Source organism: Myodes glareolus, chromosome 14, assembly GCF_982192425.1.
Source record: "Myodes glareolus chromosome 14, mMyoGla1.1, whole genome shotgun sequence".
NCBI classification, from domain to species: Eukaryota; Metazoa; Chordata; class Mammalia; order Rodentia; family Cricetidae; genus Myodes; species Myodes glareolus.
In genome coordinates this window covers 3,946,701-3,973,350 of record NC_142039.1, presented here as the reverse complement: position 1 = coordinate 3,973,350, position 26,650 = coordinate 3,946,701, and the positions used below count along the sequence as shown (strand labels likewise).

At 40.0% G+C, this 26,650-nt stretch overlaps 1 protein-coding gene and 1 long non-coding RNA gene across 2 annotated transcripts; one reads left to right on the top strand and one right to left on the bottom strand.

The window, feature by feature from the left end:
- Window positions 1–325: 325 nt before the first annotated feature.
- On the bottom strand, window positions 326–2,490 carry LOC125417447 (uncharacterized). The gene is made up of 2 exons (XR_007237128.3): window positions 2,357–2,490; window positions 326–1,226 (listed from the first exon to the last, which is right to left on the bottom strand). It is a non-coding gene; the product is annotated as an uncharacterized LOC125417447 (long non-coding RNA).
- Window positions 2,491–2,528: 38 nt separating this feature from the next.
- Mtpap (mitochondrial poly(A) polymerase) lies at window positions 2,529–26,054 on the top strand. The gene is made up of 9 exons (XM_087896320.1): window positions 2,529–2,724; window positions 11,516–11,688; window positions 12,459–12,692; window positions 14,077–14,301; window positions 16,474–16,685; window positions 18,744–18,970; window positions 24,347–24,439; window positions 24,524–24,597; window positions 25,355–26,054. The coding sequence occupies exons 1-9, from the start codon at window positions 2,568–2,570 to the stop codon at window positions 25,712–25,714; spliced, it is 1,755 nt and encodes a 584-aa protein (XP_087752446.1). The 5' UTR covers window positions 2,529–2,567; the 3' UTR covers window positions 25,715–26,054.
- Window positions 26,055–26,650: the final 596 nt, after the last annotated feature.

The following is a 26,650-nucleotide window of genomic DNA, read 5'->3' as shown; positions in this document are numbered from 1 at the left end:
AGCTATTGGCTGACGGAGCGGAAGGTGCTCCTGCAGTCCTGTGGGCTCGTGCTTCAGCGACAATTGGGTGAAGCAGCGGAAGGTACTCCCGCAGCACCAGGGGTTGAGTTGATAGTTAAACAGGTAAGAATACATTCTGTTCTTGCAGAGGACCAAAGGTGATCTAGGTGAAGGAAGACAGAGATAGGAGTCTAGCTAGTCCGTCATCCAGACAAACTGTGAGTTCCAGGTCCATGAGTGACATTCTATCAAAAACTAAGATAAGCACAATAGAGGAAGACATCTGATGTTGACGTCTGACCTTCAGATTCACACATACACATCATACGTAAATATTTTCAGCTTTATTAACAATGATAGTCAAAAGGTAGAAACAACCCACCAAAATCCACAAACTGATAAATGAAGAAGTTCATTTGACAAATCAACATTGTACTAGCTGGTTTTGTGAGTCAACCTGTCACAAGCTAGAGTCCATGAGATCCGGCTGTAAGACATTTTCTCAATTAGTGATTAATGGGGGAGTGTCATCCCTGGGCTGGAAATCCTGGGTTCCTGAGCAAGGCAGGGGAAGCAAGCTAATAAGCAGCACCTTCCATGGCCTCTGTATCAGCTCCTGACTCCAGGATCATTTGAGTTCCTGTCTTGAATTCCTTCAGTGATGAAGCAATGTGCAAGTATATGCTAAATAAACCCCCCCACACACACACTTGCTTTTTGGTCATGGTGTTTTGTTGCAGGTATAGGAACCCTAACGAAGACAAATACTGTGGGATGTCGTTTGTCTACGAAGAGGACCGATGCTGCAGCCAGGGAGGAAGACTGAACACATCTTCTGGATGAAAGAACTGATTTGTGAGAACTTGCACGCGTTACGATTTAATTTAAACAACATATCAAAACAGCCATTTCACAGAGAAAGAAAACCAATGCTCAACGCTAGAGTGGGGAAGAATGGGTAGTGGGAGTGAAAGCCAAAGAGTTTAGATGAATTGATTATAAATGTCACAAACATGACCAGGGCACCTGGTACAAAACTGTGACTCTCCACAATGAAAAAGAAGAACCTCTTGCATGGTTGCATGGTTGCATGGTTGCATGATTGCATGGGTCGCCTGAGTTCAGCTCCTGTCTGCGGTGACTTCAGCACTGTTGTTTCCCTGTGCCTTACTTCATCACAGGCCAAGGATGGCAGAAGTAGTCTTCACTTCCTGGGGCTGTGAAGGCTGAAAGAATAAATACAGATTAGAACAATGTCTAGAAACAAAAAATAAAAAGTGCTTTGTTGTCTATCCCAGCCAATATACAAATATCTTACTTTAATATATACTGAAGTATCAAGGATAAGGTATTTGCACAGATTATATATACAAACATATGACAAAACCTTTGAAGTTACTTTTTCCTTGAAATAATCTTTATTTATTTGAGACATGGTTTGAAGTAGCCTGCCTTGCCTTGAATTGTCTATGCACCTAGACCTTCAATTTATGATCCTCCTGCCTCCACCTCCCAGTGCTATAAGATTACAGGCCTGACTTGTATCCAGCTATTCTTGTAGTAATTTTAAGTATATCATATTCAATAATTTTAAATACATGAACAAACATTATTATGTTTATTTTTATAATTTATATTTTGCTCAATTTTCCCTCATTTATAAAAAATTATTGAGGGTCTGGAAAGATAGCTGAGTAGCTAAGTGCACACGTTGCTTTTGCAGAAGATCAGAGATTGGTTCCTGATGAGGTGGCCCACAGTTCAGGGTAACTCCAGCCCCGGGAGATCTAATGCCCTCTTGCATCTTCTTTGGACACTGCATGCACATACACAAACACACATACAGACCCATATATACAGAATTTACAAATAAAGAAAAATTGAAAATTTCTTCTGTTGTAACGTGGAATGCAGTACTATAGGTCAATTAGTAAAAACTTCTAAGACACAAATGGAGAAAGTTAGGGGAATACAATTAAAATTCGAGTCAGTTACAGAAGTAACTCAATACTCATACAAATCTAATCTAATAAGGTTAGTAGCACTTAGCACTTTTTTTAACTTTAAAAATAATACCAATCAAAATTCCCACTTCTTCCCCTCCTCCCACTTCTTTCCAGCTCCCTCCACAACTCTTCCCCGCACCCAACACTTCGCATTGTGTTGAGGAGGAAAATGAATGAGTCTCAGGAGTCAGACTCAGGTCAGACTTCCAACGTTATAGTTTTGTCACTAAATAGGCAGTATAATAGCACTTTTATAATATCTTTTTCATTCATGCATTGATTTTCCTCTTCAACACAATGCGAATAAAGCACAACAAGCTAAACTCTGTGTAATGAAGTAGTACCCTCACCAGAGTACAGCGAGGCAGGCAAACAGATAGTTAAATTCAGACCATGTAAGTATATGCAAACTTCGGGGGGGTTTCCCTTCTGGTAGCCAAGGCTTAACTTTCAACGCGAAAATTTCTTTCTAGTTTGACCCAAAGGGCTTCCCGTTGTACTGTCTCTAAGTGCGCATGCTCAGCCGCTAACCTTCGACATTTACTTCCTGCTGCCTTCACAATGGCGGCTCGTGGCGTGGGCATTTTGGCCCGTTTGCCCCTGCATTCCCAGAGAAGGAGCCGCGTCCAGCGTTCTATTCCCAGGCATTTCAGTTGTCCAGGGACTGTAGCCGCGAACTTCGGGAGCGAAGAGCAGCCTTTGGGCAGTGCGGAGACAGGTGCCAGGGACGGCCGAGGCGGGCGGAGGGCGAGCGGCGCGGGCCACAGGGCCGGACCCCGAGGCCTGGCGGAAAGCGAGCGGGGGGTTCGTCGCTGTGAAGACGATTCCCGCGCACAGCAGTGAGATGTTTAGACCGGGAACACAGTCGGCGAGTGTCTGTAGTTCAGCACAGAGCTCCTGTGCGGTGGTAGTAACAATGCTGGCACCTAGTGTCGTTTGCCCTACCCCTGGCCCCAGCGTAGCTTTTGGTAATCTGTATTAGGGTTACTAGTACTGTGATGAAAGACCGTGGCCAAAAGCGGCGTGGGAAGGAAAGGTTTTTTTTTTTTTTGGACTTTTTTTTTCCCTCTCACTTCACTGAGGGAAGCCACGGCAGGAACTCAGACTGGTCGGAATCTGGACCATAAGATGATGCAGAGACCATGGAGGAGTACAGTTTCCTGGCTTGCTCACGGCTTGCGCAGTCTACTTTTTTGTTATTTTATGTTTTTTTAATGAATTTTTATGGAGCTCTACATTTTTCTCTGCTCCCATCCCTGCCTCTCCCCTCCCCTTTAACCCTCTCCCATGGTCCCCATGCTCCTAATTTGTTCAGGAAATATTGTCTTTTTCTACTTCCCATGTAGAGCAGATCTATGTATCCTGCTCTAGATACATATAAGCAATGTAAGTCCGTCATAAGAGGACTGCTCTTAGAGTCCTCATTGTTGTCTAGGTTCTCTGGGATTGTGATTTGTAGCCTGGTTTTCTTTGCTTTATGTTTAAACCAACTTATGAGTGAGTACATATGATAATTGTCTTTCTGTGTCTGTGTTACCTCATTCAAAATGATGTCTTCTAGCTCCATTCATTTGCCTGCAAATTACAAGATGTCATTATTTTTTTTTCTGCTGTGTGGTATTCCACTGTATAAGTACTACATTTTCTTTATCTATTTTTCGGTCCGGGGCATTTAGGTTGTTTCCAGGTCCTGGCTATGACAAACAATGCTGCTATGAACATAGTTGAGCACATATCCTTGTGGCACGATTGAGCATCCTTTGGATATATATCCAAAAGTGGTATTACTGGGTCTTGAGGAAGGTTGTTTCTTAATTTTATGAGAAATCACCACACTGACATCCAAAGGGACTGTACCAGCTTACATTCCCACCAGCAATGCTGTAGTGTTCTCTTTACCCCACAAACTCCCCAGCATAAGTTGTCATCAGTGTTTTGATCTTGGTTATTCTTACAGGTGTATGATGGAATCTCAGAGTTGTCTTGATTTGCACTTCTTTGATGACTGAGGATATTCAACATTTCCTTAAGTGTCTTTCAGCCATTTTAGATTCCTCTGTTGAGAGTTCTCTGTTTAGAGCTGTACTCCATTTTTTATTGGATTATTCGTTCTTTTGATGACAAATTTCTTGAGTTCTTTGCATATATTAGAGATCAGACCTCTGTCTGATGTGGGGTTGGTAAAGATCTTTTCCCTTTGTGTAGGCCGTCGTTTTGTCTTGTTGACCATGTCCTTTGCTTTACAGAAGCTTTTCAGTTTAAGGAGGTCCCATTTATTAATTGTTTCTCTCAGTGTCTGTGCTACTGGGGTTATATTTAGGAAGTGGTCTCCTGTGCCAATGAGTTCAAGTGTACTTCCCACTTTCTCTTCTGTGAGGTTCAGTGTGACTGTCTTTATGTTGAGATCTTTGATCCATTTGAACTTGTTTTTGTGCATGGTGATAGATACGGATCTATTTTCATTTTTATACATGTTGATATCCAGTTATGCCAGCACCATTTTTTTGAATATGCTTTCTTTTTTTCATCTTATGTTTTTTGCTTGTCTGTCAAAAATCAGGTGCTCTAAGGTGTGTGGGTTAATATCCGGGTCTTTGATTCTGATCCATTGGTCCGCCTGTCTGTTTTTATGCCAATACCAGGCTGTTTTCAGTACTGTAGCACTGTAGTAGAGTTTGAAGTCAGGGATTGTGATGCCTCCAGAAGTCCTTTTATTGTACAAGATTGTTTTGGCTATTCTGGATTTTTTGCTTTTCCATATGAAGTTGAGTATCATTCTTTCAAGGTTGTGAAGAATTTTGCTGGGCATTAAATTGAATCTCTAGATTGCTTTTCTTAAGATTGCCATTTTTACTATGTTAATTCTACCTACCCAACAGCATTTTCTGGTGTCTTCTTCAGTTTCTTTCTTCAGAGATTTAAAGTTCTTGTCATGCAAGACTTCCATTTGTTTAGTTAGAGTTACTCCGAGATATTTTATTCTATTTGTGGCTATTTTGAAGGGTGATTTCTCTGATTTCTTTCCCGGCCCATTGATCATTCATGTAAAGGAGGGCTACTGATTTTTTTTGAGTTAATCTTATATCCTGCTTTGTTACTGAAAGTGTTTATGAGTTGTAGAAGTAAGTTCCTTGATAAAATTTTTGGAGTCACTTATGTTAACTATCATTTCATCAGCAAATAGTGAGAGTTTCACTTCTTCCTTTTCAGTTTATATCCCCTTGATCTCCTTTGGTGTCTTATTGCTCTAGCTAGGACCTCAAGAACTCTATTGAATAGATATGGAGAGATTGAACAACCTTTTCTTGTTCCTGATTTCAGTGGGATCTCTGGGAGTTTCTCTCCATTTAGTTTGATGTTGGCTGTTGACTTGCTGTATATTTGCCTTTATTATATTTAGGTATGTTCCTTGTATCCCTGCTTTCTCCAAGACCTTTATTATGAAGGGTTGTTGTATTTTGTCAGAAGTTTTTCCTGGATCTAATGAGATGATCATGTGGTTTTTATTTTTCAGTTTGTTTATATGGTAGATTACGTTGACAGATTTTCGTATGTTGAACCATCCCTGCATCTCTGGGATGAAGCCAACTTGATCATGGTGGATGATGGTTCTGATGTGTTCTTGGATCCAATTTACAAGTATTTTGTTTAGTATTTTTACATGGATGTTCATGACTGAGATGGTCTGTAATTCTTTTTCTTAGTAATGTCTTTCTGTGGTTTGGGTGTCAGGGTAATTGTAGCCTCATAAAAAGAGTTTGGCAATGTTCCCTCTGTTTCTATTGTATAGAACAATTTGAGGAGTATTGATTTTAGTTCCTTTTTTAAAAATCTTGTAGAATTCTGAGCTGAAACCATTTGATCCTGGGCTTTTTATTTATTTTTTTTTATTTTTTATTTTTGGTTGGGGGACTTTTCGTGATTGTTGCTATTTCTTTAGCAGTTATGGGTCTGTTTAATTTGCTTATCTGGTATTGATTTAATTTCGGTAAGTGATATTCATCCAGAAAGTTGTCCATTTCTTTTTACTTTTCCAATTTTGTGGCATACAGGTTTTTAAAACTGACCTGATGATTCTCTGTATTTCCTCCATGCCTGTTGTTATGTCTTCTTTTTCCTTTGATTTTGTTAATTTGGATATTCTCTCTCTGCCTTTTGGTTAGTTTAGAAAAGGTTTGTCTATTTTGTTGATTTTTCTCGAAGAGCCAACTCTTTGTCTCATTGATTCTTTGTATTGTTTTCTTTGTTTCTATTTTGTTAATTTCTTATCTTAGTTTGATTATTTCTGCCTTCTAGCTCTCTTGGGTGACTTATATGAGCTTGTATGCAGCAGAAGGATGGATTCTGTTTTTGTATCCAGTGTGTTAGCCTGTGTCTTATTATAGGTGAGTTGAGTCCATTTATATTAAGGGATATTAATGACCAGTGATTGCTACCTCCTGTTAATTTAGTTTTCGTTGTTGGTGATGTTAATTTGTGTGTTTTTCCCTTCTTTGGGATTTGCTGATGTGAGATCATCAATTGTCTGTTTTTGTTGATATAGCCAACTTCCTTGGGTTGGCATTTTCTTTTTAGTACTTTGTTTAGGGCTAGATTTGTGGCTAGGTATTAATTAAGTCTGCTTTTGTCATGGAATATCTTGTTTTGTCCTTGTATGGTGATTGGAAGTTTTGCTGGGTATAGTAGTCTGAGCTGGCATCCGTGGTCTCTTGTCTGCATAACGCTTGACCAGGACCTTCTGACTTCCATTGTCTTCAATGAAAAGTCAGGTGTAATTCTGATAGGTCTGCCTTATATGTTACTTGGCCGTTTTCATTTGCAGCTTTAATATTCTTTCTTTATTCTATATGTTTAGTGTTTTGATTATTATGTGGTGGGGGAATTTTTTTTTTGATCCAGTCTATTTGGTGTTCTGTAAGCTTCTTGTATCTTCATAGGCATATCTTTCTTTAGGTTGGGAAAGTTTTATTCTATGATTTTGTTAAATATATTTTCTGTATTTCCGAGTTGAATTTCTCCTTCTATACCTCTTATTCTTTGGTTTGATATTTTCATGGTGTCCCATATTTTCTGGATATTTTGTGTTAAACTTTTGTTAGATTTAATGTTTTCTTTAACTGATGAGTCTATTTCCTATATTGTATCTTCAGTGCTTGAGATTCTCTCTTCCATCTCTTGTATTCTGCTGTTTATGCTTGCATTTGTGGTTCCGAATAGTTTTCTAATGGTTTCTGTTTCTATAATTCTCTTGGCTTATTTTTTTTTAATGGTCTCTTTTAGTTTTCAAGTCTTGAATAGTTTCTTTCATATATTTGATTGCTTTTTCTTGGTTTTCTTTAAGGGATTTGATGATGTCTTCCAATTTTTTGTTTGTTTTTTCATCCATTTCTTTGAGGAAATTTCTTATTTCCTTTTTAAGAGTCTCAAACATTCTCCTGAAGTTTTTTTTTTTTTAGGTCATTTTCCTCTGCTTCTTCTGTAGCATCTGTTAGTTGTTCAAGTCTTGATGTTGTAGGGTCACTAGATTTTACTGGTGTCATGTTGCTCTTTATGGTTTTGCGTGCATTCTTATTGTCTACTCTTCTTTTTCTCTAATTGGTGTAGTTGGGGCTGTCTGTGATCTGGTGATTAATCTTCCAGGTGCCAGTGGCTCCAAGGCTCAGATGGTTGCTTCTTATATTGCAGTCAGTGTCACGGTTCCAGTCACCCTGTTGGTTACTCTGTGTTCCTGGAGGTCTCTCAGAGCTCCCAGGTTTTGCTCTGCTCCATGGAGTTCACTGCCTCAGGCCTTCTCTGGTCTAGGTTGCTGACTCAGACTTGTTTCTGTAAATGTTCCTGGTCTGGATCCATTCCTGCGGAGGTCCCTGGCTTGGGGTTGATCCTGCAAAGGTTTCTGGCTTCGATCTACTCCCTTGGAGTTCCCAGACTCACGCCCAGACTCGCCGAGGTCCTGGCCCAGGCCTAGTTTCTCAGAGGTCCCAGACTCACACTTGACCAGTAGGGGTCCTGGCTCAGGTCTGCTCCCTTGAAGGTCCCAGATTCACATCCGAACCCATAGAGGTCTCTGGCTCTGGCCCACTCTCTCAGCAATTGCCCCCCTGTGCCAGCTCCTGTGGAGTTCGCTGTCTCAGGTCTGCTCTGGCCCAGGTCCCTGGCTCAGTCCTGCCTCAGCAAATGTCCCTGTTCTGGAGCCACTCAATGTTGTAGTTTCCCAGCTCACCAAAGCTCTCAATTTGTCATCTCCCTGCAGTAGCAACTGCACCACAGCACACAAAACCACTAGCACCAGCTCCCACAGTCTACTTTCTTATAGCACCCAGGACTGCCAGCACAGGGTGATCTTTGACATCAACCTCTAATTTAAAAAAATGTTCTGAGGACTTGCCTGTGTCCCAGTTTTAATAGAGGCATTTCCTCAAGTGAGGGTTCTTCATCTCAGATGACTCAAGTTTGACATAAAACTAGCCAGTGCAGTGCCCATAAGATGTCACTGAAGGCTAAATACACCAAAGCCTACTGAACAGCCAGTTTTCCTGGCCGTGGAACCCTCTGCCTATGAAAGCGTCTATTCTTTTGGTGTTTCAGTTTACCCTGTTTGGTAGCAGATATGTATCCGTTGTTTTAACAGGAACCTTCTAAATGTATACACTTTGTCCATTGAGATTCCATCCTCACTGAACCTTTCTTCTGTCCACACTGTGTGTGGTGTGATGGTGTTTGCAAGAAGTTTTCTGCGTGTTGAAATAGTGATTTGGTTGGGTTTAGGAAAAGCTGCTTCTGTTGGAAATTCTTAACTCTGCAAATTCAAGTAAGGATTCTGCGGAAGTCTCTTGTATGGATTTTCTGTGTGTTCTGCATGGGTGTGGGCACGTGGGTGTGACCATGAGTGCATGTAGGTACAAATATGTGGAGAATTGTTGACATTGCTCTTCCGCCTTGTTTACTGAGGCAGGATCTCAGTCAAACCCAGAGCCTGAAGAAGTGATTTGAGTCAGTACTTGCTCTGGGAACCAGCCCTCTATCTATGACAGGTGCCTCCATACCTGCCTGGCATTTCCTTGGGTTCTGGGGATCTGAATTATGGTCTTCAAACTCCTGTGGCTACCCAGGCAGTGGTGTCGCACACCTTTAATCTCAACGCTTGAGAGGCGGATCTCTGTGAGTTTGAGGACAGCCTGGTCTACAAGAGCTAGTTCTAGAACAGGTGCAAAAACTACAGAGAAACCCTGTCTCAAAAAACAAAACAAAACAAAAAACCAGCCAAACTTCTGTGACACCACTGAACCATCTCCTCAGCCCTGACTCCTTTTTATAGATGAGAAGAAGAAGAAGAAAAAAGCAAGTCTGACTCTCCAGTTCAAGCTTTCCCATCTGTCCAGTGGCAGAAACATAAATAACACTCTCCCGACTTTGAGGCCATCCTCTTCCTTTACTGTAGATTTTGTTGCACTTTTGTGTCATCTGGATGATGTAGCTGAATAAATATGCAAACTCTTGAGGGGCATACTGAGTAACCAGATGCTCAAAAGAAAGTGTACCTTGGCCAAGAAGTGACTCATGCTTTCATTTAATACAGTCTTATACTGCTTAATTTACTTTTATAGCAAGCAGTTGAACACCAATTTAGCCTCAGTAAAAACCAGAAACAAGAATGTTTAAGAGGTAGTTATACCCAAAAAGTGGTGAGGTGGTCCAGGCAGAGGTTATTGCCTAAAAAGAGAAGAAAATGAGGGCTGAGAGGAAGAGCAGTCCAAAGGCTAAGCTCAGATTGACAGGAAGTAGAGTAGTCTTTGTCCTTAACATGGAGGAAGGTAGTCTTCCCACTGCTAACTAGATATTACATAATGACCCTACGAATTGCACTCCTTCGTAGATACTGAAGTGGGGGAAAACAGGTGGAAGATAGTCTACTGTGGAGTGACAGAAGTCTTCATATACCTGAGCAAAATTTGAAGGCTGAATGGAGGTTGGCCAGACAGAAAGTGAGCAGGTGGGCATCCCAACAGGGGTTGAAAGCCAGAAGGTTCTTAGCATGTGATGGTAATTGTGTGGGTAGTGCCATATGTGAGAACTTTGAGGGCAGAGAGAGAAGGTATGATGCTGAGGAGGAAGAAGGCAGCGTAGGCTGTGTTATTTAGACTTGACGTTACAGGTAGAAGAGATCATTTTGGCAGTAGTGTGGAGCAGTCATAAGTGGGACAAAACAAGATCAACATTGTGATGGCACAGGCCTGAGATGAGTGTTGAAAACTGACCCAGAGTGGAGGGGGGCACACATGAAAGAGTGTGTCTTCAGCATCCCGTACAGGAGGGCAAGAGTGATGGTTCTGCTTCTTTGAAAGTGATGAGTTCTCTGGTATGCCGTAAGAGACTTGGCTTTGAGCTGGTGCTGATGAGGACAGTGTAGGGTTCCGCAGCTTGCACTGTCATGAACCCCATCTCTCCCTTTCCAATGACAATATGAAAAGGTACTTTTCATATCCAGTTTATGTTGTAACAAGGATTGGATCCACTAACTGAAGCACATCTCTAACCTTAGATTTTAATTTCCCTGTGATAGAGTGCTTAATCAATAGCAACTGGGTATTAGCTGTTTGAGCCAGATCAAAACTTTAGATGGAGAAAATTTTTTATAGTAACTCATTACAGTATGTTAAGTGCCTTATGATCTTCATATTTAGACTTTTATTAATTTCCTTTATGTTTTTCAGTATTATAGATTGTACAGGTTTTGGGGTGTGTGTGTGTGTGTGTAAGTAAGTGGTAAATGAATGGTTTAATTTATTATTTTTGCTTTTAGGGTCTTGCAGAACCATTTTCAGCATTGTATCTCAAGTATTCCAAATCACAATTTTATTGATAGCCACAGAAAACAGTAAAATAAGCCAAATGTGATGGCACATACCTTTAATCCAAGCACTTGGGAGGCAGAAGCAGGAGGATCTCTTGAGTTTAAGGCCAGCCTTGTTTACATAGTGAGTTCCAGGCCAACCAGGGCTAGAGTATCTTTTTGGTTTTTTGAGACACTCTGTAGTTTGGTTTCTCTGTAGTTTTCGTGCCTGTCCTAGAATTTGCTCTGTAGACCAGGCTGGCCTCAAACTCATAGAGGTCTACCTGTCTCTGCCTTCCCAGTGCTGGGATTAATCCATCTTAATAAACGTTAAGTGCTGTGATTAAAGTGCTGGGATTAATCTCTCCTAATAAACATTAAAAAGAAGAGAGGACAAAACATGCAGTTAGACTAAAAAGGTGCCAATGGCTAAGTTTGATCACCTATGTTTTGTCCCTATAAGCCACATAGTGAAAGAAGAGAACTTATCCCAAAAGTCCTCTGACCTCCACATGTGTGCCAATGCATAGACATGTTTGTGCACAAACAATAAATAAATTTTAAATATGTGATTAGAATAAAATTATTTTAATCACATGTATAATCTTCATATACTTTATCAGCATGTGTTTTAAATTTTATGTGTGTATTAGTAGAAATGTTTTTGTCTCATTTGTAGGCTCTGAAGACAAGATCCCCAAAAAGAGATTCTCTGAGGTGCAGAAGGAGAGAAGAGAACAGGCTCAGCGGACTGTTTTGATACATTGCCCAAATAATATCAATGAGAAAAAGTTTCTCAAGTACTTATCCCAGCATGGACCAATTAATAAACATTTCTTCTATGAGAGCTTTGTATGTATCTAAATATCTAACTTGGTGGTCATGCTTTTGAAGGTAGTTTGTATTGCTTTTTGTAGTATGTGAACAAAGATCTCTTGATATTCAACCTGTTCCTTGATTTCTTTAATGAGGCTTTCCCTCCTTGTGTTATGAGAAAAAGAACCCCTATTGCGGTGTTTTAGGACTGTACCTGATATATAGCTTAGTAATGAAACACTTGTCTAGCATACTGGAGACCCAGGGTTCAATCCCCAGTATTATGAAAAGCAAAACAACAGAAAAGCAAGCTGGGATTGTTAGTAACTTTTAATGGAGCGATTCCATAATCTGAAGACCTGTGAGCAGTGCTTCTCAACTTTCTAATACTGTGACCCTTTAATACAGTTTCTCATGTTGTGGTGACCCAACCATAAAATTATTTTATTGCTACTTCATTGCTGAAATTTTGCTACTATTATGAATTGTAATGTAAATATCTGGTATACAAGATATTTGATGGCAAGCCATGGTTTGAGAACCGCTGCCCCAGAGTGTAGTGTCTTAGATAGTGGCAGAAAGGGAGATCTGAGCTTTGCTCTGTGCTGTCCTGTTACAGTGCTCTTCTCAGGGCACTGTAATGTTTCTTTTCCTAATTTACTTGTAATGAGTTTTCTTAGAATTGTATCATAAAATCAAATTGTATTTTGTAACAGTATCATTGTTTTAAGGATGCTGTATTAATGCGTTGACTATAACATCATGAAACATGGTTCTTTTTTCTTTTTCTCATGCCTTTCATCCAGGGTTTTTATGCTGTTGTAGAATTTTGCCAAAAAGACAGTGTAAACTCTTTGCAGAGTGAAGCACATACTCCAAACAAGAGCACAGAGTCTGCAATTCCATTTAAGTCACGCTTTTTGAACTTAAAGCTGAAGAATCTATCTAATCAGATACCTGAGCAGTTAAGTGCACAGACAAACAACCAGTCACCTCCTTCAAGCAAGAAACTCTTTGAATTGCTGAATTATGCAGAAAGCGTGAGTTTCCATGTAACTTCAGATTTTTAAATGTATATTTGTGCATTCTAAAAGTTCTGAAACTTTGTTATATAGGCAGAGACTGCTCGTTCATTCGCGGCTGCTCAGACCTGAAATAATTACACAAAACTGTATTAATTAAAGCACTGCTTAGCCAATAGCTTAAGTGTATTGCTAGCTGGCTCTTATATCCTAAACTAACCCATCTCCATTAATCTGTGCACCACAAGATCATGACCTACCAACAAAGTTTCAATGGGCTCCAGTAGAGGCGTCTGTCTCCTGTGGCAACTACATGGCTTCTTCCTGACTCCCCTTCTTTCTCGCAGCATTCAGTTTAGTTTTCCTGCCTAGTTCTATTCTGCTTTGCCACTGGCCAAAACAGCTTTATTCATTAACCAATAAAAGCAACACAGACAGAAGGACTTCCCACACCACAGTTGTTGTTTAGAAGGTACTGTGTTTAGTTTTGCTAGGTGAGAGTTGATGATGAATGCATAGTGTTACCAAGGCCAGCTTTTTGCTGAGAGTTGATAGACTCTTAGCCTGTTAGACAGATGCTGAGTTTAGCTTGTGAGGTTATCTTGGCAACTGCCTTATGATATCAAAATTCTTATGTATTTTTCCTCCTGATTTCTTTCAGAGCAGTGAATTGCAGTATTACATTTCCTTACTACAAGCCATTCTTGTATTCACAGACTTTATCTTTTTGGTCAAGATGGACTTTAAAACGTGTATTTGCTTAGCTAATTTTTTTTTTTTTGGTCTCTTTTAGGGTAATTTCTGACTTTTTCTAAAACAGTACTTTATGCTTTTGCCTACAAAGAGTAGTTTAGCCAAGTTGTATTTTACTAGTGCTTTTAGTAGTATTTTTAAGAATCAGCTTTTAAGTGTTGGTGGGTGGCTTGTGGAAAAACTACTCCTATGTAAGTGTGGGGACCCAGGTTTGAATCCCTAGCACCCATGTGAAATCAGAGCATCATGGTGTGTGCCAGTAATCCCAGCACAGGGATGGTGGCATGGGCATGGTGGATCTCCGCAGCTCCCTGGCAAGCAAGTCTAACTAAAATGGTCATCTGTAGGTTCAAAGAGACCCTGTCTCAAAAAATAAGATAGACAGCAATTGTGGAAGACATCCAGTGTTGACCTTTGATCTCCTCGTGAATAGAGAGGTGAAAGCACTACATACAAATCCCCATACACCGTACACATATCTGCGCACTTGTGTGAGTGCACACATGCAAAATGTCTATTTTTCAAATCTATTTTTAAGACTAAAGGAAAAAATAATGTGTTTTTGAGGTAAATTTCCAAAACAGTGGAAATGATATTATTGTATAAACCTAAATATCTATGTATTTTTGCTTTTTCTTTGGCCAGCTAGATAGACGATCAGCTGTACACTCTCCTGAAGACCTTCCAGCTCACAGAAGAAAATGTCCGGCTCCGCCATCTCACCTGCTCTCTCATTGAGGACATAGCTGCTGCATATTTTCCCGGCTGTGTCATTCGGCCCTTTGGCTCCTCAGTGAACACATTTGGCAAATTGGGATGTGATTTGGACATGTTTTTAGATTTAGATGAAATTGGAAAACCCAATGTTCACAAGGTAATAATTATTTCTTTGTACCGTTATAAGAAATCAGAAAATTTAGGAAATCTTTGAACCTTAATAAAGTTATAGCTGCTGATTTCTAACTTAGTAAAGATGACTAAAGAATGAAGTCTATCTACTAGAGATTATTTGGAGTTGTAAAGTATTTCTTTGTGTTGGTCTAACATGGAGTCACTTACTGTGTCCCTTCTACATGTGCTACACAGAGAAACTGTTTCAAAAAAAAGACTTTTTTGGATTATGGGTTTAAGAATATATCTTCATTTAAGATTATCATAGATTTACCAATAGAAAAATTAATAGTAACAATTTAAGCACTCTTAAATTTGCCCAGTTTCTAAAATGTTGCTGTTGTAGTTTGTCCAATTCTGAACTTGTTGGCACTTCACCTTGTTTTATAGTTCTTTGTCTGGTGGTTTTATTCTTCAGCCTAGGTTGGGGGAATTAGAAGTGTGTGTTGACCCAATTTCTAGGTCTCAAACTACGGTGTATGATGCCCAGTGATGGACAGGGACTAACAGGTTGTTTACTGAGGAATAAATGGAGAATCACTTACTAATTGAAATAATAAACTTCAGTGTTTCTGAATTTGTTTATGAAATGTGCCTATGAACTTACACACACACACAGAGAACACCTTAGAATGAAATAGTAGCTTACATCTGTCTTTGGTTTTCTCTAGTTTGGCTTTTTCTGATAGAAAGCTATGTATGTTGCAAAATTTAGGCAATAGACGTGAAAATTAGTAACTGTGTCCCAAGTAGTGTTTTCCTGTTGTCTGACTGACTGGTCTGGGCTGTATCCTTAGTTTCTGTATTTTTCTTCATTAGATTTTCTTCCACTATGTAGTGCCGTATGAGAAGCACTCATGGAGTTAGCTGTTCCTACACTTTTTTCTGAGGATGTAATGTGTGAGTGCCAGAGTTCAACATGGGGCATCTTCCTTTGTCTCTCCTCTGTCTTGAGACAGCATCTTACTGAGTTCAGCACTCAGTGACTGGCTAGATAAGCTGACCAATAAGCACTGGTTGTATGTAGATCTTCACCAAAGAGACTGTTTCTTTCGCCCCACTTTGTCTGAGTTTTATTTGATGGACAAAAGTAGTTTTTGAGAGTCTCTTACCTTTGCCCATTATTGATGTGTTTTCCATCATCTGCACCTTCCATAATTGCATTGTTTTATTTCTGTGCGGGTTCTATTGATCTGATTAGCCTTTTATATTGTTCATCTGAGCGCATTTATGCTTTGGTAACTGACGTCTCCCAGATCTCTAGGTTTACTCGTCAGCTGTTTGTCGCTTGCTGAGCTGAACCCAGTGACAGCTCTACTCACCTCTCCAGCAGCCAGGCTGCCTGTCACTCTCTCTGCCTGTTCTTTGTGTCACCATAGAGAACTGAGCTGTGGACCTTTATGGATTTTTCTATCTCTACCTAAAAATGATCTGGGAGCCTCTGCTTACATACAGCACACCGTATAGGCGTCGCCCTCCACACATGCCTGGAGCAGCTTCACTATCTGTCTTTCCTGGCCATTCCTCACAGCTCCAACGCTCTGCCTCCAAGTCTGCTGCTCAGAACTGTTTTGTTTCTTTGTTTTGTTTTGTTTTGTAGTGCCAGGTGTATATCTTCCACTTCTTTGCATGTGAGAGTGAGTCCAGCCTCACTCTACTGTCTGCTCTGATTCTGGTCTGCCATCCTGGGATGAGTTGATTTCAGATGTATTGATATTTTTCCATTGACCTTCTCTATGTAAGGAAGCCTCTGTGTCTTATTTTCTCTTGTTGATCTGCTCTTTTTCTGCCTATATTCTCCCCACACTCTGAATTGATAGGTCCACTGAGGTGCGGTGGGCCTGTGTGTGTATGTGCAGAGAATGTATGCAGTAAGTGACTCTGTGTATTAGTACTTATGTACACACTCGACTGTAGTACGCATGTTGGTTATAGAGAGTCAGTATTTTGCAAGTTAGCACCTTGTATTTTATAAAACTCTTAAGGCTACCAAGCACCCTTGAGTCTGTTTTGCTTTGGTTGCATGTGTCTCAGTGTTGATTTGTTTGCCAGAGGTTCTTTAGACTCTTTAAGTTCTAAATCATTCATTCCCCAAAGTTTAAAAAATTTCCTTTTCCAAAAATCTCCTCGTAATTATCAATATTTTTATATTTAGAATGCAGGGAATTTTTTGATGGAATTTCAAATGAAAAATGTTCCTTCAGAAAGGATTGCAACCCAGAAGATCCTGTCTGTAATAGGAGAGTGCCTTGACAACTTTGGCCCTGGCTGTGTGGGTGTTCAGAAAATACTAAATGCTCGATGTCCCCTTGTGAGATTCTCCCATCAGGCCTCTGGATTTCAGTGTGATTTGACTACTAACAATAGGTATGACCTCGTGAATTCATTCACTTAATTGTGACTATTCTAAGGTATCAACTTAAAACTTTTCTTGTTTAAAAACAGCTCAGAATTCTTTTAGACATACTTCTGTAATGACCTACTGGCCAACCTGTGTATGTATCTGTCTGTCTGTCTGCCTGTCTATCCGTCTGTCATTTCTCTGTCTGTCTTAATGTAAACTCACTAAATCAGGTGTAATGGCACACCCCTGTAATCCCAGTTCTGGGGAGTCTGAGTCAGGAGGATTGTGTATTTGAGGCCTTCCTGGGCTACATCCTAAGTTATGTCAAAACTGTCAAAAAACGTTTTTTAAAAAGGTGAATAATTAGATTATAAAGTAGATTTTTTTAAAGTGTTATTGCTTAATATATTGTTAATAGGACAATGAGATCTTGTCCCTCCTTCCCTCCTCCCTCCCTCTCTCCTCTTGTTCCCACTTTCCTTCCTTTAGTTGTTTTACTTTTGTTTAATGCATATGTGTGTTTTACCTGCATGAGCTTCACGTGTACTTCATGTGCGCCTTGTTCCTGAGTTCAGAGCGGGTGTCGGGTCTAATGGGACTAGGGTTACAGAGGGTTGTGAGCCACCATGTGGGTGCTGGGAATTGAACCTGGGTCATCTGGAAAAGAAGCCAATGCTCTTTACCACTGAAACATCTCTCCAGCCCCAGAAATGTACCCTTACCCTATGCTGCCTGTTTTATGTTAGAAAATAGAAGTAAATCTTAAGTTTGACACCTGAGTGTCTCTGTTAAATACTAAGGTCGTGTGTGATGACTTGGGTCAGAAAATGCTCACAACAGCTTGAGGTTCTTAAGTTTCTCTTCAATGTATTTGTGCTATATTAGCTAGCCACCAATAGCTTAGGAAAAAGTGGGCTGTGAAGAACAAGTTCTTTTATACTCTGAACACTTTTCCTAGGCTCTCTCTAATTTGACGAATCTATTTTTTACTCTGGCACCTATTTGTTAGATGAGTAATTGTGACTGAAGGTCTAGTTTAGAACAGCTTTATTTAGCTCACCTGTCAAGTCGGTGCTGAGTACTTTTGGACTGCCCCCAAGTAACACACGGTATAATGTCGTTGTATTTTTTAACCAAGTTTAATATAAAAATTAAATATATACTATACTTCCTATGGACCTGTCATTGATTGGCCACTATTACCACAACACATCTTGGAGGCAGGGCAGAATATAGGTCAAAAGGTTTTGTGGCTGGGTTGATGCTCCAGTCCCACCACTGGAAGCCTTGCCTAGGTACAGAAAATGGCTCTTTAGGCTCCATGTCCCCCGTTATTAGGAGTCTTTCCTAGGGTTACCCTCATAGATTCCAGGGAGTTTCCATTGCAGTAGGTTTCCACATTGCCCATGAAATGCCCCCCCATTCCTGTATCTCTCCCAGAACCCACCCCCACCTGATCCCTCCACAATTAAGAATTCCAGGACAATACTTTCCTGATCAAATGAGTAGAATGTTTTCCTGGGTAGAGCAGCTTGTTTGCAAAGGACTGGATAAGTAAGGTGTGAGGCTTCAATGCAAAAACATTTCCCAGTGTTCCTGTCTACAGTGTCAGTTACGAAGAACCCTTAGACATTGCACTTTTTACTTAAGAAACCATGTTTAGAAACTTGCCTTTATAAAACAGTCTGTTTCAGAGCTTGGTTGGGAGTGTAGGAGTTGCGGTGGTTGTGCTGATAGTCAAGCATTTACATTGAATTGAACATTTGAATACACAGTGGTGGTGGTTGGTTGGTTTTGAGGCAGGGTTTGATGTAACTCAGGCTGGTCTCCAGCTTGCTTTATACCTGGGGCTGTCCTTCAGCTCCTGGTTCCTGTGCCTCCAACTTCCACCTGATTTGCAGGTGCTTCCCATCATGTCTGGCTGCATAATGTTTTTGGTTTAATTATGGTGTTCAAAATATAAGCAAAAGACAGTGAGATACTTAGATCTGTTCCTGTTTTCTGTCTTTTATTTGATTTGTACCCTAACTCCGGGTTTGAAGATTTTTTTTGTTTTCTGTTTCACCTTTTCTGTTTTGAAGTATTGCTTTGAAAAGTTCTGAACTCCTTTATATATACGGCTCCCTGGATGCACGAGTCCGAGCCTTGGTGTTCAGTGTGCGGTGCTGGGCTCGAGCACATTCGTTAACAAGCAGTATTCCTGGTGCGTGGATTACAAACTTCTCCCTAACAATGATGGTCATCTTTTTCCTCCAGAGAAGATCACCCCCCATTCTTCCAACTTTGGATTCCCTAAAATCCCTAGCAGGTAAGACTAGAAGAAGCCTTCCTTTTGACACTGGATCGACATTTATGATGTATGATCAAAGCATGTATATTTGTAAGTCATGTCATTTACTTCTTGATTTTTAAAACTAAAAAGAAATGGATGTGAATTTTAATACTGAATCTAAATTTTAAGTGGTGTATGTGTGTGTCTGTGTGTGTATTCACCATCGGTCATAAGAACTGGTGTTGTCTAGCTAGGCCTTTGGAATTGGGAGTTGTGCCCTTATGGTGTCAGTTGGCAAGAGATTTACCATAGCTTTCGAAGGGCTGAAGCCTCTCACTTCGTTGACCCAGCCTGAGGTGAAATTGAAAACAGATCTAACAGATCCAGCTGTGAATCTGATCACAGTCCTCAGGCTTCCCTGGTTTGATTCTCTCCGGACAGCACTGGGGTGCCTGAGACTGCTTCCTGGTGTTCTAAAGATTCTCAATGTAGATGTATTTTAGTTTACAGTCAGCCCTAGGTATGTAGTGTTGTAAATTCAACGTGCTATTTATGATTTGAATAAACTGAAATTTGGGTAGTTTTCTGGAGGAGATAAGAAACATCATTCCAGGGGCACTTATGTAGAAAGTATGTGCATACCTTTTTAGTACATGTTGCTCTGTGGTCTTCTCTGTTTAAAATAACCCTGAAAGGAACTTTATTCCTCTATAATGAGTTGTGAACTACTTGCTAATATTTAAAACCATTTCTTGTCTAAGCTGGTGTCCTCTGGTATTACCCACCCATACGATGATTGTTCTCAGAATATTTTAGATCTGCTCCTTTAGTCATAACTCATTTTTCTACCTGGAATGTGCTTTCTCTCCTCTCAGATTAAATTATGTCTCTCTGTTACCTTCCCTTAATTCAAGTTAAAAGTAACCCTTTCTGGAAATGCTACAAATGTTAGTGTCGTTCACATTTGACCTCAGAAAAAACATTGAGGTATGGTTGTCAGTCATTACAACTATTGATTTCAGGTTGATTGGCAGTTGGTTCTCTATAATACATTGTAGGTATGGCTGTCAGTAAGTACAACTATTGATTTCAGGTTGATTGGCAGTTGGTTCTCTGTAATACATTGTAGGTATGGCTATCAGTCAGTACAAAGCAGGATTTACATTTTAGTTTTTGGTTTTAAAACTGCTGTGGAAGAACTTTTCTTAGATGAATGTCTATTAAAGTGTAGTGGAGACCATTTTGGGGTGAATTTATCAGAATACCTTTCCTCTTCATGTGCTTAAAAAGTTACGGCATTCCTGTTTGCCGGGTTTAGTAAGGTTAGTTATTAATGTCGATTAAGTCTGTGGCTAAGAATAAAAACAATGTTAAAGTCAAAAACTGTAAGACATCTTGGGAGTTCTCTTTAAAATTATTTTGTTTTCTTTTTTGTGTTTTAATTCCTGGGGCATCTTTCAGAACTCCTAGAATTTTGTTTGTTCTAGGTTGTTCAGAACGTAGGCTGAGACTAAAGCTCACATTGTCAGCACTCTGTGCTTGCCCTTTGTGACCTTCCTCCTCTTCTTCCCTCCTCCCTTGACTCCTGTGGGCATCCTCCCATTTTGCTGATCGCAGGTCAGGTGACCACGCTCCTCTCCACCTGCGCTGATGTGCAAGCGTCTTCCTCTGGTGGGCCTTTCTTGTCCAGCTTCCATGAGCCTGGGCTGTTCCATATGCATATCTTGTTGCTACAGCTGTCATTCCATAGCATAGTCACCAAAACCGCGTACAATCCCTTAACAGCACAAATTCTGAAGTCCCTCAGAGTGTCGGAGTCAGTAGCTCTGCAGCGAGAACTCAGATCTATTTCTACAAAGTTTGGGAGCACGCACTCCACTTTTTGAAAGTACTACTGATCCTGGGGATTTGATTCTTTTGGCATTTGCCCTTTAATTGTGGTGGGTCTGAATAAATCAGCTTTTTTTTTTAATAGATTACAAAACTTTGTACATCCTTCCTAACCCTAGGTCATGACAATGTACTTAAATTTTTTTGGTAAGCTTTATAATTTTACACTTAGACCTGTTATCCATTCAAGTTAGTTCTTTTCGACGTGTGAATGTTCAATTATTTTTGTATTATTATTTGCTTTGAAATCAAAGTACACTTTCTCTTTTTAGTTCTTTTTGTAACTTGACCAAAATTAATGGCAATAAATTGCCCATATTTTTGTGGGTCTATTTCTAGACTGGTGAATCTCTTCAGTTGCTATCTCCCCCTCCCCACAATACCGCAGTACTTCATGTGCTGTAATACTGTAACTTAATGTGGCGTAATGTGATTGCTACAATTGTATTCTCTCTAAAGTCATTTTAGTTCTTTCCCTTTCATTCAGAATGTTCAGACCTGCCTGTGTCTATCTACAAAGCATTCTGTGGGTACTCAAGAAGAGTTGATATCCTACTAGGTTTAGTTCAGTTATCTGTCTGTCTGTTTTGATTTAGTTGGCAATTTCATACACGTACGTAATACATTCTGGTCACACTTGTCTGCTCCCCCAACCTTCCACTAACTTCTCCCTTTTTCCACCAAATCTTCTCCCCTCTTCCATTTTAGTAGTTAAGGTGGCTGATGCCTATTCTGTTGGCCTATGTCCATGTTGTCTGGGTGATACCTAAAGTAGGAAGAGAGCAGGGAGAGAAAGAAGAGGAAACATTAGAAAAGCAAAACATTTGTTATGCTTGAATACAAGGTCTGGAAAAAACAAAGATGGCCTTACCTTAAATCAAATTGCTTTCAAGTTTCAATATTTCTATAAAATCTTTTTAGTGAAAAGGAAAACGAATAGAGAAAGTTTCTGGATTTTTTTATTGATATTTATTTATAGAAATATTTTTAGTCTGGCTCATTTTTCTGTTAGTAATTTTAATTGAAAATAAAATTTTTTATATAATATATTTCGATTATGGTTTACCCTCTCCCAACTCCTCCCAAGTGCTCCCCACTTCCCTAACTACCCAAATCAACAATTTTTCTTTACCTCATTAGAATACAAATAGGCAGCTAAAAATAATAATAAATAATATGACTAAAAATAAACAGAAAAATGGAGCTGAAGAAAAAGCACAAGAAACAAGTGCAAATGCTGAGACACACACATTCGCACACACAGAAAACCCGTGCAAACAAAACTGGAATCTGTCCTGTATAAGCAAAGGGTCTGTAAGGGAAAAGATGCTCAGAGAAAGCATAGTGAGACAGCCCTCCAAGACAGCTTTGCATTTGCTTTGTGTTGGCCATCTCCTCCTGGTTGTGCTTTGTGTACCCAGTGAAACCCCATTGGAAGAAAGGATTTCTTTCTGCTGGGTTAGGGATGGAGGCTTGTGTCTACTTCCTCTCTCAGCACTGGGACCCTATCTAATTTAGACCTGTGGGCCCTGTGCATGTGCTGCAGTCTCTCTGAATCCTTTTATGTGACTCAGTCCTGTTGTGCCTAGCGGCCTTGTTTCTTTGGTGTCTTCATCCCATTTGCCTCTTAAAATCTTTCTGCCCTTTCTTTGCAGAGTTCTCTGAATTTGATGAAAACATCCTGAGTGTTCCAAGGTTTCCTGCTTTCTGCACATTGTTCAGTTATGGGTCTTTGTTTGCTCCCATCTCCTGAAGGAGGAACCTGCTCTGATGATGGCTGAGAGAGATACTGATCTATGAATATAGCAGAATGTCATTAGCAGTCATTTAATTGCTATATTCTTTTAGTAGAACAATTATATTTGGTTTTCCCCTTAGGTCCAGGACCTGTCCAGGCTTAGGTTCTTGTCGGGAATGGGTTCCATCTCATGGAGTGGGCCTTAGTTCCAGACAGTTAGTGTGGCTGGGTATTCTCACGGCTTTTGTACCACTGTTGCACCAGAGTATCATGCACGCAGGTCACCATCATGACCCCAGAGTTTGTAGCTGGGCTAGCCTTCCCTTTTGCCTCGGATAGTGTGCAGAGCACTTCTAGTACTGTGAACACTGGTCAGGAGGGTGAAGGTTCTAGGTAGACACCAGATTGGCTTCTCCGTCATCAGTGAGCTATCAGGTTTTGTCTTCAGCAGGACGTCCTTACTATCAGGCTGTGGAGAGCAACCAATATCCTGGTTGTTTAGGGGTTTCCATGGGACTCCTTTATTAGTAATATTTTAAGTCAGAGACATTCCTGGGAAAAAAGGCGTAACAGTTAAATGATGGTGAATATATTTGACTTATGCTGTCACAAAATGTTTAATCTGTTAGTCTCTTGACATATTAAAGCATGTATATAGATTTCATAGGAGTAGCAGTGTTGATATAGCTGTGTGCTGGATGTGTTATCTTTCGGGCATGTGGTAAGGCTGCATACTGTAGTGGAGGATGCACACTAGCTTTGTAGGGTGCAACATGAGCAAAAGAGGAAGAGGTACGTCCCCATGTTCCCTTCAAAGACATGCATGTCCTCAGTATGTTTCTGCTACCTCCCAAGAGCACCAAACTTGATAATAAACCTCCAACAAGTGGGACTTTGGCAGATATTCCAGATGCAAACTAGCAGGAAAACACATAACATTGGGGGATAGGAAATATATCAGTAATTTATTTGCTTTTTTTTTTTTTTAATGTAAGAACCAGAAAAAAAGGAGACAGGTTTGAAGGAACCTTTCTAGTTTTTCCCTGGGGATTGTAGGCATCCACAGTCATCTAGATTATTAAGTGTCTGCTATAGAATGGATATGGTTATGGGTGAAACTGGGCAGTCTGGTGACAGTATTCCTGTGGTCAGAATGCAGTCAGGTGAGTTCAATAGGTGGCTTGAATTTAGAAGCATTCAGACAGGAGGTGCTGCAGGCTAGATCTGTGAGACTCCAGTTTGCTTTGGAGAATCATCCTGCACATTGTGTATTGGGATGCGAATGAGAGTAGGTGAACGGTTCCATGGTGCCTGTTGACTTAACAAAGTAAAGACAGTGACTATGTCTCATGATACAATGCCAGTAGGAAAGTGAACTGGTGGTCTGATGTAGCCCTTTTAGAACAACTGGTTTGTGCCATTGGATCAAAGCAGAAACAGTGTTAAGGATGGAAAAGAAAATCAGTTGCCGATTAAGGATATCCTGAAGTTTGTTTAGTGGAAAGTAGAAACTGCTTGTTGTCATTTTTAATTTGAAAACTGATTAATTCAAAGATAGATTGAAAGCTTTGAGTTGCTAGAAGTTAATTTGAGTACAACGAGGGACATGTAGCATTAGTTTCTCTGTTGTCTGATCATCTCAAATCCTTTGTAAGTAGAGTTTTAAAATCTATGAACATGACTAATTATTAGTAGGGCATCAGTATTTAACTGGATTAGCCCATAGATTCCTGTTCTAAGGTAGGAAATGTTTTACAGTGTGAAACTGTTTCTGTATATTTAAGATGCTGAAGATAGATGTATCCTAGACGGGAACAACTGTACATTTATCCGGGACTTGTATAAAATTAAACCTTCGGGAAACACAGAAACATTAGGTAAGTCTTTTCTTCCTTTCTTCTTGTTCTTTTCCAGATTCACACAGATTTTCCTCTTATTTTCTTTATCTTGTTTTCTTGCAGAATTACTACTGAAGGAATTTTTTGAGTATTTTGGCAATTTCGCTTTCAATAAAAATTCCATAAATATTCGACAGGTAAAGAATGTGTCAGCATTTGTTACAAACTAACTCTGCTCTGCTGGTGTTTTAATTAGATTTTTCCTAAAGCGCGGTAAAGAATGCTCAGGTCTGAGTAAGGGTCATGAGACGGAACTGAAATGGACTGTGGTGCTTGACTGAGCTCTGTCATCTGCTGTTGTCACGGTGCGAGGTCTGTTCCTTCAAGATGTGGAATAACGTCCCCAGAGTTCACATATAGTTGGTTGAAGTAAAGATGTGCTCAGTGGAAGAATTTCTCTTATTTTATATTTGAGACAAACTTTGCTGAGTACATCCTGTTGGCCTTGGACTTGTCTGGTTCCAGGTGTGTGCTGACTCTGGACGTCCTAAGGATGGATAGACTGTACTACTTCCCTCACTTTCAGCTGCTGGGGCCTAATTTAGCACATGCCACTTTATAAAGATTGATTTTATTTATATTCTCTCTCTTCTTTTTCTCTTCCTCTCTCCAAGCCCTTCTCTTTTTAAGTAGTTATATTATGTAAAGAGGATTTTTGTTGTTGACCTAGTCCAGATACCTATCACCTGAGCATTGACATCATCGTTCATAGATCATAAACCTAAGTAATTTTCTTCACAAACTATGTGGGAAAAAGAAAAAGCTGGTATATACTTACTCGTTTGAGTGCATACATATGTAGCCAGGACCCTTGGGAAAGCAGTTCTTTGCTCTCTGGCTTACGCTGGCCTTGTGCCCCGTCTTCCATGTATGTTTCTTCTCTGTTGTCTGTAGGGAAGGGAGCAGAACAAGCCCGACTCCTCTCCTCTGTACATCCAGAACCCTTTTGAGACATCTCTCAACATAAGCAAGAATGTGAGTCAGAGCCAGCTACAGAAATTTGTGGAATTGGCCAGAGACAGTGCCTGGATCTTGGAACAGGAAGATAAGGGTCAGCCTTCCCCTTCAAGTAAGCAGCCCTGGGGGCTGGCCGCCCTCCTGCTGCCTCCTGGTGCAGCCTCCCCATCTCTCTCCAAGAAGAAGAAAAAGCCAATGGCTGAAAAAGTCAAAGGCTTGTTAGCGGCCATAAAAAGTAACAGTGCAGACATTTCCAAAGGCAGCCGTGGAAAGAGAGCAATCAGTACACAGGCATGATGACAACCGCTTTGGATCCCGGGAAGAACTGCCATGAAACTTTGACAGGCCTTAACTTTTATCTGATGCCATTTGACACTATCTCATTACGCTTTTACTTGACCTGAAGTTCTGAATATTTCTTTCCAATCAGGTGAAATTTTATTAAAATATCAGTGGCAAAGAATATGTAAGAGACATATTTGAACTCTGCAAAGTGAATGGTAAAAATCAGTTTTATCAGCAAATTAGTTGATATTTCTGTCAGATTTTAGATGGAAATATTTTAAAACATTTCTAATTATCCCCATGTACAGGTGATAAATGCAATAAAATTCAAAAATTTGGTGACACTCTTTAATATCTATATTGTGTTTTTCAGCCAAAGTTCTCTTATTAGGTGTTTTGTTTTTTGATTGCTATACAAAGTAATGAGTTTCACAATGGGCTCCTGTGTAGACTCTGTCTTTGGTGAGCCTTCCCCACCCTCCCAGCCCCCTCTCTGGTTTTCATCTCCCACTAGCCCTCCGTTTAATTTTGGTTCACAGATGAATGCTGCTGCTCCCTCCCCTCCCCATAAGGCCTGCCCACAAAGGTCCCTCCATGCTCTGTACATACATCCAAAGAAAGGTAAAGTACAGCTGCTACCTTCCGGGTCGTTCACAGCTCAGCAGTTCCCAAATTGTCTCTAAAACATAAAGTGCAGACACTCAGTCACGACATCTGTATTCTAAGTCAGATATGTAAATTATGGATATATTGTGCTTTAAACTATATTTTGTTTAGAAATCTAATTTTATTTTTGTCTTCATAAATAAAACCGTTTCTACTGAAATGTGAACAGTATTTCTAATATTTCTTCACTTCTCTTTTTGAGATCTCTCTGTAAGAAATCAGTTCATTTACAGAGACATATTTTATATTGTATTCTGTGTAGTGGCTTTCCTTGAGATGTCG